Consider the following 20,547-nt stretch of genomic DNA (forward strand, 5'->3'; position numbering starts at 1 on the left):
AGAGTGGCTTAGAGACAGAAAACTATTTGATTTGGAGGGAGTCTTTCTAGCCCCCTCCCCTTATGCCCATCTTCACTACCACTTTAGCCAGAGCTCCTGCTTAAAGCCAAATCAAGGGGGAGATTTTCAAAGGCAGAAATGAGTCATTTAGTTAAGAATAGGTTATTGATTTAGTGATTAACTTACCTTAACAAAGAATCTGAAAAAGGCCACTTTTATACCAAACTGAGAGTATCCAAACTGAGCTTGCACTAGTTCAATGAAATCCATTTAACCTAATCAGTTCAACTAAACCAGTACAATATAGACAAGGCCTTATTTCCCTCCCACCCGTTGTCTATCTTTGTGTATTTAGATTGTGAACTTTATGGGGCAGGGACTATCTCTTGCTATGTGAGGTGTTTGCTCAAGGGGGCCTGATCTTAGTTAGAGCCTATAGGCATGACCACAATACAAAGGGGAAGGGAAGTGGCAGCTGCCAGGCCATTTAGATGGCCATTGCTGAGGACAATAATGTTTATGTTTTGTACAGCTCCAAGCACGTTTTCAGCCCCAGGAAATAACAATTGACATAATATTTCCTCTCTTGTGGTGTCTGCCACCCCAGGATCACAGAGCTCTTGATAATAAGTGGTATAGTGTAAACTCTTTGGGCAGGGCCACCTTTTTGTCATGTGTTTGCAAGACAACTAATGGCCAATACTTGAGCCCTGATCCAAATGCACAGTATCTCTCACAACAACCCAGGAAGCAGGTGAGAGACGCAGGAGGGATCAGTTACCCACCACTGACGTGCATCCACCTCTGGCGGGGAAGGCGGCAGCTGTACAGGAGACCCGCAGGCTCGGGCTAGGAGGCTGCTCGGTGCCTGTTTTGCACCTTCGCCGCGTGGGTCTGACAGAGGGGCCGGTTCGATACCCGGGCCATGCCTAGGGCTGGGCCGGTGCCCCCGGGACCCGCCGAGCTCGCCCCGCGGCCCCCCGGCCCGTGGCGCTGAGGATCCCGAAGGTGGCGCCCTGGAGCCGCGGAGCCGCCTCCTCTCCACTGCCATCTCCGCCCCGGCTGGCGGGACGTGAGCGCTCCGGGCTCGGCGGGGCTCGGCCAGCGCCGGCTCCTGCCCTCTACAGCCGGGCTGGCCGGGGCGGGGAGCCGCGGCAGCGAAGAGGCGCCCGACGAGACCCCGGCCAGGGACGGTGAGTAACGACTTGGGGGGCGCGGAGCCTGCAGAGTGCCCCGGGCAAGGGCAGGGGCCAGCCCGGGGCAGGGGCAAGGGCGAGCCTGGGGCAGGGGAGAGCCTGGGGCAGGCTGAGCTGGGGGGGACCCACTCAAGTGGCTTCAAGTTGAGGAGCCAGAGACCGAAAAAGGGGGGCGAGGGAGACAGAAGACCCCCCCCCGGGGGGGCTGGCAGCAGGGCTCCCCTAGGGCTGGGGGCAAGCAGCCAGCGAGAGGCAGACAGACAGACAGACATGCGGGCACACACACGCTTGCGGGGCAGCCTGGCACACGGACCCTGGAGAGGCTGACAGGCATCGAGAGAGACGCAAACACCCGCTGGGCGAGACACCGACAAGCAGCCAGAGCGAGCCAAGGAGACACGCAGGCACTGGGATGGGCAGCCGGACCGACAGACACAATGTGAAAGAAAGGAGCAGCCCACTGGCTTGCAGCGATCCGCCCTTCCTGAGAAGGGTCCCAGCAAACCCCCACATAGCCGGCACCGCGAAGGCAGGGAGGCTGGCCCCAGAACTCTGCTAGCCCTGGGATATTTGTTTTCCTTCCCTTAGAAAGTGAAGCCAGAGAGCCAGAGTTGAGGCTTGTCTGGTTGCCATTGGAGACCAAACCTGCCCTGCTGCCTTGCAAATAACACCAGCCTGTAAAGAAGCAAACCTGATGGTTTGGTGGGGGAATCCTGCTGCTTTTCTACTCCCCCGCCAAACAACCCATTTCACCCACTTTCAGGGTCTCGCCCATCCCAGAATGTCTGGCTTTAGCAGGAAAATGTTTGCAATACAATTGCCCCCCCCCCCCCCCCCCCAGCAATTTCTGTCGGAGTTTAAGTAACTTCAGTAAATCATGAAGAAAATGCAGGGGAGTTAGTCAGTTGCTCTGGGATTGCCTACTTCCAGCGCTGTGCAGGATCAGTTCATAATTTTTCCAGTGATAATTAAGAACTCCTCATTAGACAGTCCACTGAGCCTGAAAGCGAGCAGAAAGCAAACACACACACTTTAAAATCCAGTTCTTGCATACAGTACACAGGGTTGTCATTTGTACATGGGCATTACTGCAGGGACAGTACGTATATGGGCCTGAGCAAAACTCCTTTTTAAAAGATTCATATTAAGACCCCTGTTGACTTCAGCCGGAGTAGAACATGCTCTGCAATTTGTAGGATCAGGCCCCCGATTTTTATCATCTGTTCAAGTAGTGCCCTGGCTGTAGGTAGCAGTTGACAAACTTGTGGTAAGATGTGGGCAAGGAACCATCATTTTGTTCTGTGGTTTTACAGCGCCTAGCACAGTGAGGCAGTTGCCCATGCCTCGGATGCCTAGGTGCTGCTGAAATATAAATTAATAATAGTAGTAATAATTAATAATGCTTTGAGGAGTTTAATGCCCAATCCAACTTTGGCTGAAGTCGGTGGCAAGACTCCTGTTCACTTCACTGGGAGTTGGATCAGGCCCTAAATATGACAGATGCAAAACAATTGATTAACTATCAGTCTCTAAATGACAGACTTGATAGTAACACCCTGGAGAGAGGAGGGGGCTGCTTTCCTCACTACAGAGGCATTTCCAGAGGTGTCCCTTCAGTCCCTGTGCACTGAATCTGAACTCTTCCAGTTAGGAACTGGCAGCTGAGTCTCAAACCTGTGAGTCTTCCTGTTTTCTCTTCAAGTCTTTATTGCCATACTAAATGTTCCCTTATTCTGAATAAGCAAAAGAATTTTCCATCTGACATCTGATTGGAGAAACAACCAACTAGTCCAACCTTTCTTATTTGACTCAGCTTACCCACTTGCCACCATAGGCTCAAAATCTCTCACCCTATCGGAAGTTAATCACAGAGTCAGTTTGAGTGATGATTTTTATTTTCTTCAATTTCACTCCCATCCCTATTATACAGGCTGAAGGTGAGGCCAGGGGACACCTCACCAAAGCAAATGGTCTGCCTAAGCTCACTTTACATTGGGCTTGGATCTGTAGAGGGTCAGGATTTAATAGTCAAGGGATGTAAGTCTAAATCTCTGGGTCCACAATCTTCTCATTTCCTTTGCCTTTGGAGTTATAATTTGTTCCACATTGTAGTGTTGGAGCCAGCCCTCAATCCGCCCACAGTGTCTGTGCTGCTCTCTGCCTGAGGCAGACTGAGGAAACTCTGGTTTCCATTTAAGAAAGGAAATTCTGCAAATAGGGACCTGAGATAAATAGCCTCACTGGTTGTATTTCTTGGACAGTTAAATCTGAAATAAACAGCACACATGCATGTGCAATAGGCCAGCACAGCCACCTTCGCATTGTTGTGTGTAACCTGCATGCTCTGGGATAAACACGGGGGAAATTCAAGAAGGCTGGAAGAGTGCTAATATTGTGCCAATATTCAAAAAGGGCAAGCGATATGACCCAGGTAACTGTAGGCTGATCAGTTGGACATCAGACCCAGGCAAAATAATGGAAAAGCTGATACGGGTTCAGTTGATAAAGAATTAAATGATAGGAATATAATTAATTATAATTAATTAATTATATTATCTTCATAAATGATCTGGAGGATGGTGTGGATTGCACTCTCAGCAAGTTTGCGGATGATACTAAACTGGGAGGAGTGGTAGATACGCTGGAGGGGAGGGATAGGATACAGAAGGACCTAGACCAATTGGAAGATTGGGCCAAAAGGAATCTGATGAGGTTCAATAAGGATAAGTGCAGGGTCCTGCACTTAGGATGGAAGAACCCAATGCACAGCTACAGACTAGGGACCGAATGGCTAGGCAGCAGTTCTGCAGAAAAGGACCTAGGGGTGACAGTGGACGAGAAGCTGGATATGAGTCAGCAGTGTGCCCTTGTTGCCAAGAAGGCCAATGGCATTTTGGGATGTATAAGTAGGGGCATAGCGAGCAGATCGAGGGACGTGATCGTTCCCCTCTATTCGACATTGGTGAGGCCTCATCTGGAGTACTGTGTCCAGTTTTGGGCCCCACACTTCAAGAAGGATGTGGATAAATTGGAGAGAGTCCAGCGAAGGGCAACAAAAATGATTAGGGGACTGGAACACATGAGTTATGAGGAGAGGCTGAGGGAGCTGGGATTGTTTAGCCTGCAGAAGAGAAGAATGAGGGGGGATTTGATAGCTGCTTTCAACTACCTGAAAGGGGGTTCCAAAGAGGATGGCTCTAGACTGTTCTCAATGGTAGCAGATGACAGAACGAGGAGTAATGGTCTCAAGTTGCAGTGGGGGAGGTTTAGATTGGATATTAGGAAAAACTTTTTCACTAAGAGGGTGGTGAAACACTGGAATGCGTTACCTAGGGAGGTGGTAGAATCTCCTTCCTTAGAGGTTTTTAAGGTCAGGCTTGACAAAGCCCTGGCTGGGATGATTTAACTGGGAATTGGTCCTGCTTTGAGCAGGGGGTTGGACTAGATGACCTTCTGGGGTCCCTTCCAACCCTGATATTCTATGATTCTATGATTCTATGATTCTAATGCCAGTCAACATTGTTTCATGGAAGATAGATCTTGTCAAATAAACCTTCATTCTTTGAGGAGATGACAAGTTTGGTTGATAAAGATAACTGCATAGATATAATATACGTACATTTTTGTAAGGCATTTGACTTAGTACTGCACAACATACTGAGAAACAAATTAGCACTCTATAGCGTCAATAAAGCACACATTAAATGGATTAAGAACTGGCTAACTGACAGCTTTTGAAAAGTAGTTGTCAGGAGGGGATCATCATTGTATTTCTAGAGGGGTTTTGCAGCCCCTTCAGTACAGTACTAGGCTTGATGCTAGCCAGTACTTGCATCAGTGATCTGGAAATAAATATAAAATCACGGCTTATAAAATTTGCAACTAAGACAAAGATTGGCAAAGAGAAATGACCAGGCAGGTAGGCAGGCCTACAGAACAATCTGGATTGCTTGGTAAACTGGGCCCATTCAAGTAAAGTATGTTTTAATATAGCCAAATGCAGAGTTATACATGTAGGAACAAGGAAGGCAGGCAATACCTCCAGAATGGGAGACTGTAGTCTGGAAGGCAGTGACTCTGAAAAGGGTTTAGGGGTCTGTAGACAGGCAACTGAGGGTGAACTCTCTGTGATGCTGTGGCACAAATGGTTAATGCGATCCTTGGATGTATAAATGGGAGTAGTGAGTAGAAGTCAGGAGTGGGTTTTAACTCTGTACACAGCCTTGGTGAGACCAGTACTGGAATACTGTGTACAGTTCTGGTGTTGCGTTTTAAAAAGGGTGTTGAAAAATTGGAGCGAATGCAGGGGAAAAAACCACAAAAATGATTCGGAAGCTGAAGAAAATGCTTTACGGTGAGAGACTGGAAGAGCTCAATCTGGTCATTTTGTCAAAAAGAAGATTGAAAGATGACTTGATTGCAGTGTACGTGTACCTTCTTGGGAAGAAAATACGGGATACGAAAGAGTTCTTTATTCAAATAGAAGAAGGCATAACAAGAAAAGGTTCATAACAAGAACCAATGACTGAAGCTGAAGCTAGACAAATTCAAAGAGGAAATAAGGCACACATTTTTAGCAGTGGGGGATGATAAGCCATTGGAATAAGTTACCAAGGGAAGTCAGGGATTCCCATCTCTGATGTCTTCAGATTACGAATGGCTGCATTTCTGGAAGATGGACTTTACCCAAACATGAGTTACTGGGCTGTGTACAGGGGTAACTGGGTCAAATCTAATAGCCTGTGAGATACAGGAGGTCAGACCCGATGATTTAGTGGCCCCTTCTGGCCTTAAACTCTGTGAACCTATGACAAAGATTATTTCTCGGCACTGACTACCTCTTTCTAAGGCCAGGTCTCCACTACAGACTTATAGCGGTATAACTACGTCGTTCAGGGGTGTGAAAAAACCACACCCCTGAGTGACGTACTTATACTGACCTAACCCCCAGTGTAGACAGGGCTTCTCCTGTCACCACAGCTATTGCCTCTCGTGGAGGTGGACTGACTACGCTGACGGGAAGAGCTCTCCCATCGGCGTAGAAGCTTAAGTGCTACAGCGGCGCAGCTGCACCACTGATGTACCGGTTTCAGTGTAGACCCGCCCTAAGACACATTGACCAGGTCAGAAGCTGCTGCTTCAACAGGGGTCTCTTTTCAGTTCTGTTTTTCAGTTTGTCATGTTTTAACAAGTATGGGAAAGCAGAGGGCTGGCTATGAATGCCTGGGCTGCCCTCCTTCATATAGAAAGACACGGCAAAATAGAACAAGCCGAGGACGAAAATCTTTGAGTGGGTTAAAAATATGTAGCGCTCCCCAGGGGGAATTCCAGGGGCGACTTGCTTTTCTCTGGGCAGGGTAGCACCTTTGATGGACTATTGGGCGGATCTGTTAGCGAGACCCACTAGCATATTTGACTCTCTCTACCTGTTGAGCCTGGCATGTTTTTTTACAGGCTAAAAGGGGAAGAGCTGAAGGAAATGTGTTCCTTCCTGACCCTGCACTCTCTGGAAGTCTTTTCCCAACTTTGTCCCCTTATGATCTTGGAGTAGTGCTGCTGGGATTTTGAATGAGCTGCTAGCCCTGGTGTAGCGGTCTGTGATCCCAAGAGGTGATAGCATCCCTTGTAATTCATCTAAGAATGTGTCCACAGACCTGTTTCTCTCCAGTATTGCTCAGGCTCCTGTCATCACAGTATCTAAGCAATAGCCACCAACTAAAGATAGCAGTGAGCCTGCGGAAAGAGGGCTCTGTGCTCGCTGTCTCCCCTCATTCCCTTTTTCTCACCTTCCCTTCCTTCCTCTCCTATAATGCTTCCTTCTTGCCTTGCCTTTCTCTCCCCCTTCCTCACCCTCTGTGCCTTTGGGATAGACTCTGCTAACTGGACAAGGCTTTGTTAGAGAAGTCAGTCTTACATTTAGACTTGAACGTGATCGGGCTCTGTCTCAATCTAACTTACCCTGCTAAGGAGATCACACTGCTGAGAAAGGCCTTGGTATCAGACTCTCAGCCAATCCAGCTGCAGCACCCTTGTCGAGTGTAGTTGTCCCGGTGGGTCATGGCTGGACAAGCAAGTGTACAGCCATATCAGTCGCCAGCTCACCATCTACCTGTCAGCTCATGGGCCACCTTCATCTGCAGGTTTAGCCCATGGAGACTACAGGCCCCAGCATGCCATGCTCTGGCTACTTGGATCAAGATGGAGAAGAGTAGCTGGATACTAAATATGAGGGCACCTGTGAGTAGTACTGTAGAGAGGTACTTTAGCCCCTGCGCCAAAGATGAAAGAACAGCTCCACCGGGGGTGCTATTATATCCACAAGCCGCTGATATATTTCAGATTTCAGAGTAGCAGCCGTGTTAGTCTGTATTCGCAAAAAGAAAAGGAGTACATTGGCACCTTAGAGACTAACCAATTTATTTGAGCATGAGCTTTCGTGAGCTACAGCTCACTTCATCGGATTCAGGAGCTGTAGCTCACGAAAGCTTATGCTTAAATAAATTTGTTAGTCTCTAAGGTGCCACTAGTCCTCCTTTTCTTTTTGATATATTTCGGTAGAGCAGTCCTGTGTCTCTTATATACACATAAGCCATCACATCACACTACCGCCGGAGGACTAGAGGATATAATTGAATGGCTCTTGCAGATTTTTGTGACTGGGGTGAAAGCAAAATGATGTTCTCTATTTTCCTGTCCTGTTTCAGAAGTGGGAGGAACAAGTTTCTGTGAAAATGAATAATGCAGGGGAAGCTGCAGGGTTTGCTATGAAGAGGAGAATAAGTGACTGAAAGAAAGCGATGTGAAAAGAATGGTAAGGTAAGTAAAGGTCTTTAAATAGGCACCAGGAGACACTTAGCTGGAACATTTGGGACAGGCTGCTAATGTTTAAAGTTACTGAGTGCTGATACAATGGGGGAGTAGGGATGCCACTCCGCCATAGGAAACTGTTCTTATGACTGCGTTTGGTACTAACAAAAACGAGGAGTCCTTGTGGCACCTTAGAGACTAACAAATTTATTTGGGCATAAGCTTTCGTGGGCTAGAACCCACTTCATTGGATGCCTGAAGTGAAAATACAGGAACAGATATAAATACATAACGGGAGCTGCCCAGCTGATTTTGGGATATTGCAATTATACCCCAACAAGCCTAAGTGACTATTAGATTTTGTGGTGTTTTATTTACAACACCATTGACCTGCTAATGATACATTGCTGTGCAGTGCTCAGATGGGAGGACATGTGTTGACCACATGAACATCAAATTAATTTGTTATGATCATTACCAAAACAGTTCAGAATAAATAATGGCATCATGGCAAGATGAATAGCCATCGTTGGTGTGGCTGGTCTGTGTGTTCCATGACATGCGAAGAGATGCCTAGATAGTTGATACAGATTCCTCTGAGAGGAAAAAACAAACCTCTGGCTGATTCCTTTATAGTTTTCAACAGTAAATGCCCCCCCAAAAATCTTGCTTTCTACTTTTGCATATGGCAAACGTTTGAAATGTCTGGAGCTGCCTACCTCTGCTGCAAGTTTTTTGTCCTCAAACAGTGCATGTTTTATAATAGCATAACAGTGGAACTGTACTGTAAGCACCAAGGAGATTTTGGGGATTTAGGTGCATGAGGTATTTAGGTGCACAAGTCCTAGTGACCCTCCATAAGGCTTGTGTGCCTAAATTGTTTAGGTGGTTTTGAACATTCTCCCCCCCACCCCCCCAATGACTCGGTAGAACTGGAGTTACTTTGTCACAGGTAATATGAGCTGAGGTGATCTTAGCTGAAACCTAGCCCCAGTGTTTGTTCTACTCCAAAGCTTATGCTGTAATAAATTGGTTAGTCTCTAAGGTGCCACAAGTACTCCTGTTCTTTTTACGGATACAGACTGACACGGCTGCTACTCTGAAACCTACTCCTCTCTGTTTAGTTTCTTATAAGATGCCCATGAGCATAGAGGTCTGGAAAGAGCATGTTTCATTATCACTCTATGTTGTCCCTTAGGCTCTGGGATGGACACAAGACCATATCTTATTTTGTATTTTGCAAAAAGCCATGATTTCTGGAGGGGCTGAACACCCGTCACTCCATTTAAAGTCAGTAAGTTCTCTGAGTTTTCGGCACATTGCAAACTGGAGCCTTTCCTGAACTACACACACAACAGTGAAATGACCATGCTTGGAGCCTCTTTGTATGGATGAAACACATTTTGCTCTGAAGTTTTGGGCCTCTGGAACTAGAGAAGCTGAGTTTGCATAGGGCGTTCTACAGAAAGAACACAAAAGTTGCTGCGTTCTAAACAATGTAGTTAACATTCAGATGGGCACTTTAAAAAGTACAGCTGGTTTTAGCTGCCCACGTTTGGGGCTTGAAGGAATTGGTTTCTGCAGCTGGAAGTGTCACAAAGTTGCATAGGTGCTGAAGGGAGTTTTGCACTGATGAGATTAGCTGGGAAAATATTCAGCTATCTGGATGCTCTAAATGATTCTTACATAAAAGTTATTTTCTCTCTCTCTCGCTCATCTGTCAGTGGAGTCTTTCGGGCAGACTCCTAGGGCTGGTCTACACTAGAAAGTTAGGTCTATCTAGCTACGTCGCTCAGGGGTGTGAAAAATTCACACCCATCAGAGATAGAATCATAGAATATCAGGGTTGGAAGGGACCTCAGGAGGTCATCTAGTCCAACCCCTGCTCAAAAGCAGGACCAATCCCCAATTAAATCATCCCAGCCAGGGCTTTGTTGATTTAATTAAGATGTAGTTAAGCTGACCTAAGCCCCAGTGTTGACACCATTAGGTCGACGGAAGAATTCTTCTGTCGATTATGTACTGCCTCTCAGGGAGGTGGATTTACTACAGCGACAGAAGAGGGTCTACACTGTGTGCGCTACAGTGCTAGAGTGGTGCAGCTACGCCGAGCTGCATCAATTTTTCTTCTGTCCTTTTCCAGAATCCCTTTGCCATGCTCCAGCAATCTATTGCTAGTGTGGGCGGATTGGACCTTCCTAGGTAGAGTTGGGCAAGGAACAATTTTCCCATCCCGCAAGGGTTTTTGACGTTTAAAGATTTTTTATGTCCCATAACGGAATGAAAAGTCAAAATCTCAAAGTTTTGTGAACCAATAATAATAATAATAAAATTGCAGTTTGGTCAGTCAAAATGTTTTGTTTTGATTTTGACCATTTAAAAAACATGTTTAACCTTTTCGGTATAAATTGAAATTTCAAAATGAAAAGTCATTTCAAGTAGATACATTGAAACTTTTTTATAATGCCCAAATGGGATGTTTTGACAGTTTTGAAACTTTCTTCAAATAATGTTCAAACTGGGAGATTTATCGTAACCAGCCCCTTTCCTGCAAATGGTTTCAATGAATCAACACTTCCCAATGAGAACAAATTTTGTTGGAAAATTACGGACCCTCTCTGATCCTAAGGGCTTGTGAAAGTTGGTCCTCAATCAGCCAGGTAGGGTCACTTTTGAATGACCCAAGACTTACTCTCCTCGTGGCTTGAGCCCATAGCTACAGCAATGCTCCTGAGAAATGTTATTTTAGTGAATGCCAAACTTGGGTTTTAAATCAGAGCTGACGGTCACGTTCTAAATCGAGGGAAGAAGAACGGTCTTGTGGATTATTATTATTTAACATTTCTATGGCACTACATGACAATTCATGAGTTCTGGGTTCTAATCCCATCTCTGCCACAGACTTCCTGTGCCTCAGTTTTCCCATTTGTGAGATGGAGGAAAATAGTATTTCCCTACCTCAAAGGGATATAGGAAGAATAAATTCATTAATATTTGACAGGTTTCAGAGTAGCAGCTGTGTTAGTCTGTTACCCGCAAAAAAGAAAAGGAGGACTTGTGGCACCTTAGAGACTAATAAATTTGTTTGAGTATAAGCTTTTGTGAGCTACAGCTCACTTCATCGGATGCATTCAGTGGAAAATACAGTATGCATCCGATGAAGTGAGCTGTAGCTCACGAAAGCTTATGCTCAAATAAAATTGTTAGCCTCTAAGGTGCCACAAGTACTCCTATTAATACTTGAGGCGCTTAGATGTTATGATGAGCCTCATAGATAAATCAATACAAATCATAAAATACAGCAAACCGAGCCCCAGAGATTATATGTATATTTTTCAAGCTAAATACTGCATCCGTTTTAACTGACAAGGCACTGCAGTTAAACTCCCAGGGCCGGCCCGGGCTTGCTGACTGGGCTCGGGCTGCGGGGCTGTTAAATTGCAGTGTAGGTGTTCAGGCGCGGGCTGTAGGGTCCCAGAGCCCGGGCTCCAGCCTGAGCCTGAATGTCTGCACCACAGGGTTACAGCCCCGCACCCCGAACCCCAGAAGTCTGAGTCAGCTGACACAGGCCGGCCCTGGGTGTTTAACTGCAGCCTTGACATACCCTGACTGTCTCTCTGTCCTATTTCCTCATCTGTTAAATGCGGATGATAAAACTTCCTTTCCCCAACCCTCTCTCTGCCTTGTGTATGTAGACTGTAAACTCTGGGGCAGGCGCTGTCCTTTTCTCTATATCTGTACAGTGCCTAGCACAATGGGGCCTGATTTGGGGGCTGCTGTAATCATGCATTTAGGCCACAAATCTATCTGGGTTCACACCAGACCTGGAGCTGAGTGTGCGTTTGTGTGTGTGTGTAGTGGGGGATTCACCCCTTTCTAATGCTCTGCTGCCTTCATTCCTATGGAGAACTCTCCCTCCCTGCAATGGACCAATCCCATCGCTCAGTGCTTTGGGACTGACTCACTTTTTTTGTTTGACCACCTGTCAGGTTTTGCCATTATTAATTGCCTGCCTGAGGGAGAGACCTTTCAGGGAGCCTGTTGCTCTTGGCTGCTGCTGCTACTCCAGCAGGGAAAGTCACCTCTCTGCCTTGGAGCAGGAGGGGAAAGGGAAAGTGTTTTTTCCCCTTTCTGTTTCTTGCTTTGTTTCTTTCTGAGCCAAATCACTGCAAAGGTAAATGCTATTACAGATTCAGGGGAGACTGTCGGACTCAGGATTGGAAATAAGATATTACCCCGGAGCGGAAAGCATGGTCCTGTGCTCATAGCTGCAGACTGGAAGTCACCAGTTCTGTGTTAGAGCCACTGACCTTGCACAAATCATGTAATCTTTCTGTGCCTCAATTGCCTCATCCGCTTCACCCCAGGAAGGGATGGGGAGGGGCCAAGTCACCTGTGAGTTAATGGGGAAAGCGGTCTGCCTCCCTGCCTCCTTTTGCCCTGGGTGCCCAGATGGCTCTTGTAAGGGGCAGTGATGTGATGTGAGCGGTATGTGGAAGGTGATAAGGGAGGACAGGGCATGAGAAGGAGCATCAGTAAGGCTGTTTGGGAGCAGGGGAAGGGGGTCACACTGCGGCTAGAGCTGGGTGGGATATGTGTATGTGTGCAGACTGAATGGGAGAAGTCAGAGAGATTATACCTTGGAGAAGTTCCCACTGCTCACAAAAAACAATAAGATCAGAAGGTGACCTCTTCCATTAGCAGCAGGGGCGCTTTCCCATCCTGGGCTGGAAGGTGGTTTGGAGTCTGTCCAGTGCCGATGGACAATCTTTCTGATAATGTGCGCGCTCTTCTTGGATACTGTGAAGACCTGACAGAAATAGCATCATCTACGGCAGGCGAAGTGGCCCTGTAGATCGGGCACATGTCTCAGTCTCATTCCTACTCTGCTGCTGATTTACTATATGAAATTAGGTAAGTCCCCTGGCCTCTCTTTGCCTCTATTACAACAGTGGTTCTCAACCAGGGGTACACATACTTCTGGGGGTACGTGGAGGTCTTCCAGGGGGTGCACCAACTCATCTAGATATTGCCCTAGTTTTACAACAGGCTCCATTAAAAGCACTAGCGAAGTCAGTACAGACTAAAATTTCATACGGACAACAGCTTGTTTAAACTGCTCTATGTACTGTACACTGAAATGTAAGTACAATATTTATATTCCAGTTGATTTATTTTATAATTATATGGTAAAAATGCAATTTTTTAGCAATTTTTCAGTAATAATGAGCTGTGACACTTCTGTATTTTTATGTCTGGTTTTGTAAGCAAGTAGTTTTTAAGTGAGGTGAAACTTGGCGTACGCAGGACAAACCAGACTCCTGAAAGGGGTACAGTGGTCTGGAAAGGTTGAGAGCCACTATAGTACAGTATTAATAAAAGAGGAATAATGCGGCCTCTCCATCTTTGTAAAGTGCTCTGAGATCTGTGGAGGAGATGTGTTCTGTATAGGTGCTAACTGTGGTTGATGATGATGATTGATGTCTGCCTCCGAGGGAGGGTTACGAGATCCTTGAATGGAAAGCGCTCCAAGAGTGCAAAGTAGTAGTGATAATATAACATAGCAGTGCTAATTGTCTATATAGAACCTTTTGCCTGTAGGCTGCCATTTCACGCCCAGTCCAGGATACTAGTAACAACCTCGCTTAGTCGCTATCTGATGTCTGCTCAGTGTCTGCAGCAAAATGAGCTTCATGGCCTCATGCCTCAAGTGGCCACATTAAAGCCATATGGCCATCACAGCTGGCCCTGCTTGACGATGTTGTTGACAGCCTCAGCAGAGGCCAGGGACTGAATGGGGGATGTAGACTTAGGTGGTACCTCTCTCTTAGGTTTGATGCACAGTAGTAGGGTGGAGGAAGCTTGCCCTGGTACTGTCTGTGCTGTACCTGTTTTGGGATAAAGAGAAGCCTGCGGTTTCCAGGGTTGTCAGCCCGGCACCTTTCTCCAGCAGTAATGTCACACGCTGTTATCGCAGAGTGTAGGTCAAGTAGGAGGAGTGCGGAGACAAATAAAACTCCAAGTTCTGCCCTGTGTCCAGTGGAACAAATGCTCCTTCCATGCTTGCCCTTGATACAATCGCTCTTGGCATCATCAAGCTATTTAGCTACAAAGTGTTGTTGGGACTTTTATTGAAATCTCTTAAACCTAGGAAAGCATGTGTCCAGCAGTAACTCACATACTCACAGTTGCAATTGTGTGTCCATTCACGCATCAGGATTGTCACACTGTGCCTTGGTAGGAATGATCATGTTATAAATCAGCTGTTGGTTTAAAGTTGATAATTTATATAACAATATGTACCCAGATTTTTAAAGAATCGTCTATGTGAATGGGTGAGATGTTCTTGGAGGGGAAAAATTCACATCACAGGCCTACCAGAGACTGATCCTAATTTGTCCACCTACTGTAGGGTGATTCATAAAGTTAGAATCAGCACCTTAGGATATTTCTAGCTGTGCTTAGCCTTGGTGTAGATGCATAAGATGCTTTTCTCTTGCCAGATGTCTCTTGCCAGATCTCACTCGAGTCCTAATGTGAGAATGTGATTTTAAAATATAAATCTTTTATTTAAAAGTAGAGCTGCAAAATCTAAACTGAAATGTAGGGAAGCCCAGAAAATCTGTGCCAAATTCCCCCACTAACTGGCTATGACAGGCATTCAGCAAAGAAATTTTCCTGTGAGGTCTCACCCAGTCTGCCACACATCACATTACCCCTTAAATATTACCCAGATACACATCTCGCAATGATTATGAGTATCGATAAATTAAAAGTTTTCACACATGCTACCCTTCATGGATAAATACCATGAAAGTGGTGTATTATGTGTAGTGAGTTTGTCAGGACTAAAGCAGGAGTTGGTTGTGAAGAACAGTAAACCCTTTGCCAATTGGCACCAATGAGCTTCTGTGTCACAATCTCCCCTTGTGTTCTAAGTGTAACGCAACTGCTGGGCTCTGCTTTTCTCTCGCCCTGAGAACATCTGCAGGGAAGCATGCGCTTGGCTAGCCCGGAGAGACATCCATTGGTCTATAAACCAAGGATGCTTGGTATAGCTCCAGATCAAATTCCTAGGGAAAATTCATCTCGGGTAATTCCACTGATTTCAGGGGTGAGGGATAAATTTGGCTCCTGCTGTCCTGTGTCACACGTGTAAACTCACAGCATCAGTCCTGCACTCTTCTTGCCATTCCAGAGATGACCGCATGTCCCCTCTGGGCCACAGTCCAGGCACGGGATCTTGGAGTCACTTCTGCTCCAGTTTGTTTGAAGGTTTCTGCTCATATGCTTGCTATTATCTCTGTTTCCCCTCAGGGCTTTAAAATGCTGATTTGCCTTTTTTGTTTCTGTTCACTCTGCAGCTGTGTCCCATGACGACCTCACCCGCTATGTTCTATGGATCTTCGTCCGCCATGTCCTCACCTTCCAAAAACAAGCTTAAGCGTCCGAGCCGGATATTCTCTCAGGTCTTGTACCGGACGCTGAGCTACAAGGACCGTAGCTCGGTGCCGGCTTTCCCCCTTGCAAGCAGCGATGACCCAGCTGAACTTTCCACTCAGGTTTCAGCCCCTGGGGTCCTGAAGATATTTGGGGGCAACATCTGTGCGGGCACCAACTACAAGAGTGTCCTCGCCACGGGGAGCTCAAGTGCGCGGGAGCTGGTGAAGGAGGCATTGGAGCGCTATGGGCTGAGCAAGGTGGACGCTGGCCACTATGTGCTGTGTGATGTCATTGGGATGTTCAGCGGCTCTGAGAAGCAGTGGCAAACGGAAGGGTTGCGAGTCCTCGGTGATAATGAGAAGCCCCTTCTGATTCAGGACCTATGGAAGCCCAAGGAAGGGTTCTCCCGGCGTCTGGAGCTACGGAAGAGATCTGAGGTGGAGGAGCTGGCCGCGAGGGACGTAGACACGATCACGGCAGGTAAGAGCTGCATATAGGTGCTTAACTGAGCAAGGGCCATGGGGCGAGCTCTCGGCTCTTAATGTGGAGGAGTTGCCCCTGCCTTGTGCCAGACTAGTGATGGCGATATAGCCTGTAGTGGGCACTGAATCTCATGTTTTAGACAGCGAGTGCAGATCCTTAGCTGATATAAACAGGCCTAGCTCTGTTATCCTCAGCTGGTGTAAATGGGCGTGGCGGCATTAACATTAATCCATTTTATTACTTCCCACCCCCCTTTTTCTTCACATCAGTGGAGCTATGACAATTTACAGCAGCTGAGGATCTGGCTCTGGGAGCATTGTAGATCTTTCCTGAGCTGGCGATAGTTTATATTTATTGTAATGTGATATTGTGTCTCTGCCCAGAAACAGTCGCAATCTGGTGCACTCTGGGCTTTGCCAAAGGGCCTTACAGAGGTGCCAGTTCAGGTGCCCATCCCCGTGGGGGCCCAGAAGGCCTGATAGGTAGAGGAATCAGTAAATTTCCACTGTCCAAGAGGGCAGGCTATCAGTTTTAGGGATTCCGCTCCTTCCTGGGGACCCAGAGCTGTGTTCTGCAAGCTTCCTCTGCAATACCATGCAAGGGGAGTGCTGATGGGGGGACATGACCAGTGGATCCACGACTAAGGGGAATCAGTGTAGGGCGTAGGCACAGCTGCCATAGAGCCAGCTGTAGCCTGGAGGCTACAGTAACAGCCATAGAAGCAAGGGGGACCCTGTCCTATGCTGAGGATTCTCTTAGGCTTGGCATAGGGCCTAGGATTTGACCCAGAGGAACTGAACTCATTAGCATATTAGGAAAAACTTTCTAACTTTAAGGATAGTTAAACACTGGAACAGGTATTGTGGAAGGCTGTAGAATCCGCGTTTTGGAGGTATTAAGAAAAGGTTAGACAAACTCCTGTCAGGGATGGTCGAGGTATACTTAATCTTGCCTCGGCATGGGGGCCTGAACTCTTGAGATCCCTTCCAGCCCTATGTCTCTATGATTCTATGGCAATGCTGAATCTTAATGCTGAATCTCGCCTTTAATTGTATGTCAGCATTTTATACTGTGCTTGTTTTCTGTCCCTCCGATCATAGTTAAATTAAATTATGATGCCATTTGGGAGCCTGCAGACTGTTTTGCTATTGGCTGAGTTCCCTGCCTCCCCTCTCCTCCATTCCCAAATAGGCTTTATGTTTATCAAGGGAAAAGCCTGAACCTGCAAGTTGAGCACTTAGCTGATTTCATTACAGTTCCAGCAGGACTTATCCAATGGCGGGAGATCCTTAGCAAATTTTAGGAGCAATCAAATGAAATAAAGAGATAATGAGAGAAAACCAATGTGGGCCAAAACATACTCTGCATTATTGCCTATGGGTGGAAAGTGTAGATTAATTGTGAATCAGTGGGTCTGTAAAAGACCCAAGTGCAATGTAATGAAGCTCTGCTTTCCCTTACTGAATTAACACCCGCTGCTGGGGGATTAAAATCAAACTCGTCCTGTAATACATTGGATCACTGGAGTGTCCGAGCACCTGACCTCAGGTCATCAGAGATTGCTCTGACTTGGAGATACAGGATGGACTCTAATGCTTGGTTGGTATCTTCTCTGTCTGCAGTTCTCACAGTTCTTTTGCAGAGGAGATATGATATAGCTTCCTGTTAGTGTCACAGTTACCCCAGCAGGATATTATGTTATGGGGAGAGGTGCTAAGGAGAGGGTTAATGGTGAGTCCAAACACAGTCCTATTAGCCTGGGGTTCAGTGTACACGTATGCAAGCTGACTGAACTGAGTGAGGTGGCAGAGATGTAATTGGAAGCAGAACTGGGCATAGTATGTGCTGGTAGCTCTTCATTGTACCTATAGGAATCCACAATAGTTTGGTCTGGGTACAGAAGCACGGTTGGATGGACTTCCAGGCTTGGTGTTCTGTGAGGTTTCTATCCAAGCCCATTTTTGTTTTTAAAAAATGAAGAGGTGGCTATCAGAAGAGAGTGGCAGTTATATCAGACTATTGTGAAGAATTCTGTTAGGCAGGTGGCAAAGTCCATCCCTCTTCACAGGAGGCGAGAGATGATATCCTCACCACCAAGCATTGCTGCTCAGGTACCGTGGAGATGCTACAAGTACCTAGCTATATTTCCACCCTTTAATCGTAGCCGTGGGATACTACGGATGATAGCAAAATCTATAACCCAGTGGTTCTCAGCCTATTTACCATTGTGGGCTGCATATGCAGCTTTCTATGTGTTACGTGGGCCGCATCCACACAATATATATACTACCTGTATGGCCCTGAGGATATCACATAGGCTGCAGCTATGTGCTGATGGGGCCATAAGCAGCTTGTGGGCTGCAGGTTGAGAACGGCTGCTCTAACCGCTAAGGGAGAAGGAATTAACAGCCTGCTGCATCCACTGCTTAAGGGAATTGGGACGCTTTCCATTGGTTTTAATTGAAGTTGGATCGGGCCCAAACTGAACGAGTAAAGGAAATTCAGAGGGAAGCAGGCAGCTGTTAGCTTCACCGTGATGTGCAAGTGTTTCAGGACTCATTGCTCGGCTTCTGTATAGTCCTGGGAAGGCTCCCATGTTTCAGGAAACCCATAAGTGTTGGGTGGTGCTATAAATTCAGCCCTTTCCTACCAGCAGTATCCGCCATTGCAGGAGTCCATTCTCTCTGAATAGGTAGAGGCCAGTCTTTCCGGAACATTGGGATAATGTTTCTTTGGCAGTCTTTAAGCAAGTCTTAATCCATTTTATCTCCCCTTTTAAAAGTAAACAGGATAACTGAGCTGGGAAACCAAGCACACACAAGCGAGGATACATGGCTGCCAGTGTGTCCTTGGGATGCAGCTCATTTACCATGTGCCTGTCTGCAAAGTCAAACCATATGGATGGGAGGTTTGGGGTGTCTTGTGTAACAACGATGTGAGGCATGTCTTGCAACTGGGTTCACATGGGCGGACTCCTCAGCAGATTTCGTTCTCTCCCTTCCCCATCTCCCCTAGGCTCCTCATCTGCCCCCACCCCCCAGGCTTCTTGTCCCAATCTACTCTTTCCACCCCACCCGGCTTTTGTCCTCTCTCCATTTAGGGCAGGCATCTTCCTCCTCTATGCTGCCTCAGAGCCAGCAGGAGGAACATTTAGAGCAGGGGTCTCAAACTCAAATGACCACGAGGGCCACATGAGGACTAGTACATTGACCCAAGGGCCGCATCACTGACACCCACCCTGCCGCCCTGGCCCCGCCCCCCTCCACCCCTTCCATGAGGCCCTGCCCCTGCCCGCCTCTTCCCACCCTTCCCTGCCCCCATTCCAACCCCTTCCCCAAAATCTCCACCCCAACTCCGCCCCCTTCCTGCCCTCAGGGGGTGCAGGAGGGATGTGGGGTGTGGCGGGGGCACAGGGCAGGGAGTTGAGCTGCAGGAGGTGTGCAGGGAGCTCAGGGCAGGGAGTTGGGGTGTGGGGTGCAGGAGGGGTGAGGGGTGCAGCAGGGGGTCAGGGTGTGGCAGGGGGTTGGGCCGCAGGAGGGGTTCAGGGTGTGGCAGGGGGCTCAGGGCAGGGGGTTGGGGTGCAGGAGGGGTGCGGGGTGCAGCAAGGGGCTCAGGACAGGGGGTTAGGCTGCAGGAGGGGATCGGGGGCGGGCTCCGGCCCAGCACGCACCGAGGGCAGGGCAGGCTCCCTGCCTGCCTGCTCTGCCCCCGCACCACTCCAGGAAGCAGCCGGAACCTGGGGGAGAGGGGGCACAGGGGTCTGTGTGTTGCCCTTGCTTCCAAGCACTGCTCCCCACAGCTCCCATTGGCTGGGAACGGGCACCGCGGCCAACGGGAGCTTCGGGGGTGGTACCTGGAAGAGTGGCCAGGGAACACATAGACCCCTGTGGCCCCCCTCCCCCAGGTTCTGGACGGTTCCCGGAGAGACAGGGAGCCTGCCCTGTCCCCGGTGTGCGCCAGGCTGGAGCCGCTCTAGGTAAACACTGGCGGAGGGGCTGCGGGGAGCTGGCGGGCCGCAGAAAATAACCCCGTGGGCCGTGTTTTTGAGACCCCTGATCTAGCACATAGAAGAGACGGTTTCCCTGCTTTCAGTTTTGGTGCCTGGCACCACAGATGAGGCTAGGCAGCAATTGCAGGGAAAGACCTGCTCAATCCCTGAAGCCCTGGGTTTGAGCGTGCTTACTGCAGGCAGCATCTTCAGAGAATGTAGTCGCCAAACTCTGACAAGTCTCTACTGAGCACATGGAAACAGTGGTTTTTTCAAAGGCTTATAACTTGACCAAATTTGGGTGGATTATCACAGGAATAGCAAAGGGCAAATCCGTGACACCAAGGCAGTGCCCTTGCCAAATGTCAAGCCCATGCTGCAAAGCAGGAAGGTGTTAGAGCTTTTCAGTGAAACAGCTGGATGAATGATTTTAACACAGGCAAAACAATTTTTCCTTAATCTCATTCTCAGAAATGGCTGAACCATTTTTGCTGAAGCTTTCCAAAAAAGTTCAGTCTGAGGTAGACACCCAGCATAGACCATTTCAGCTCAACTGATTAGAGCTTGGCAAAGTTATAAACAATGGAAAATGGGGGCTTATGATGGCAAGTGTGCAGACATCTGAAACGG

General features: G+C 47.7%; 1 protein-coding gene across 3 annotated transcripts in view; it reads left to right on the top strand.

The window, feature by feature from the left end:
* The first annotated feature begins 1,097 nt into the window (after positions 1-1,097).
* The window catches only part of RADIL (Rap associating with DIL domain), a 75,375-nt gene continuing 55,925 nt past the window's right edge, over positions 1,098-20,547 (top strand). For 2 of the 3 annotated variants that reach the window (XM_073361932.1, XM_073361935.1), the window contains exons 1-3: positions 1,098-1,193; positions 7,901-8,007; positions 15,368-15,926. In XM_073361932.1, the coding sequence (XP_073218033.1) occupies positions 8,005-8,007; positions 15,368-15,926 (562 nt within the window). In that variant the 5' untranslated portion in view covers positions 1,098-1,193; positions 7,901-8,004. Of the gene's footprint in view, positions 1,194-7,900; positions 8,013-15,367; positions 15,927-20,547 lie in introns of all 3 variants that reach the window. The other variant, XM_073361933.1, reaches the window with a different exon arrangement.

This window comes from Lepidochelys kempii, chromosome 10 (genome assembly GCF_965140265.1).
Source record: "Lepidochelys kempii isolate rLepKem1 chromosome 10, rLepKem1.hap2, whole genome shotgun sequence".
Classification (NCBI taxonomy): domain Eukaryota; kingdom Metazoa; phylum Chordata; order Testudines; family Cheloniidae; genus Lepidochelys; species Lepidochelys kempii.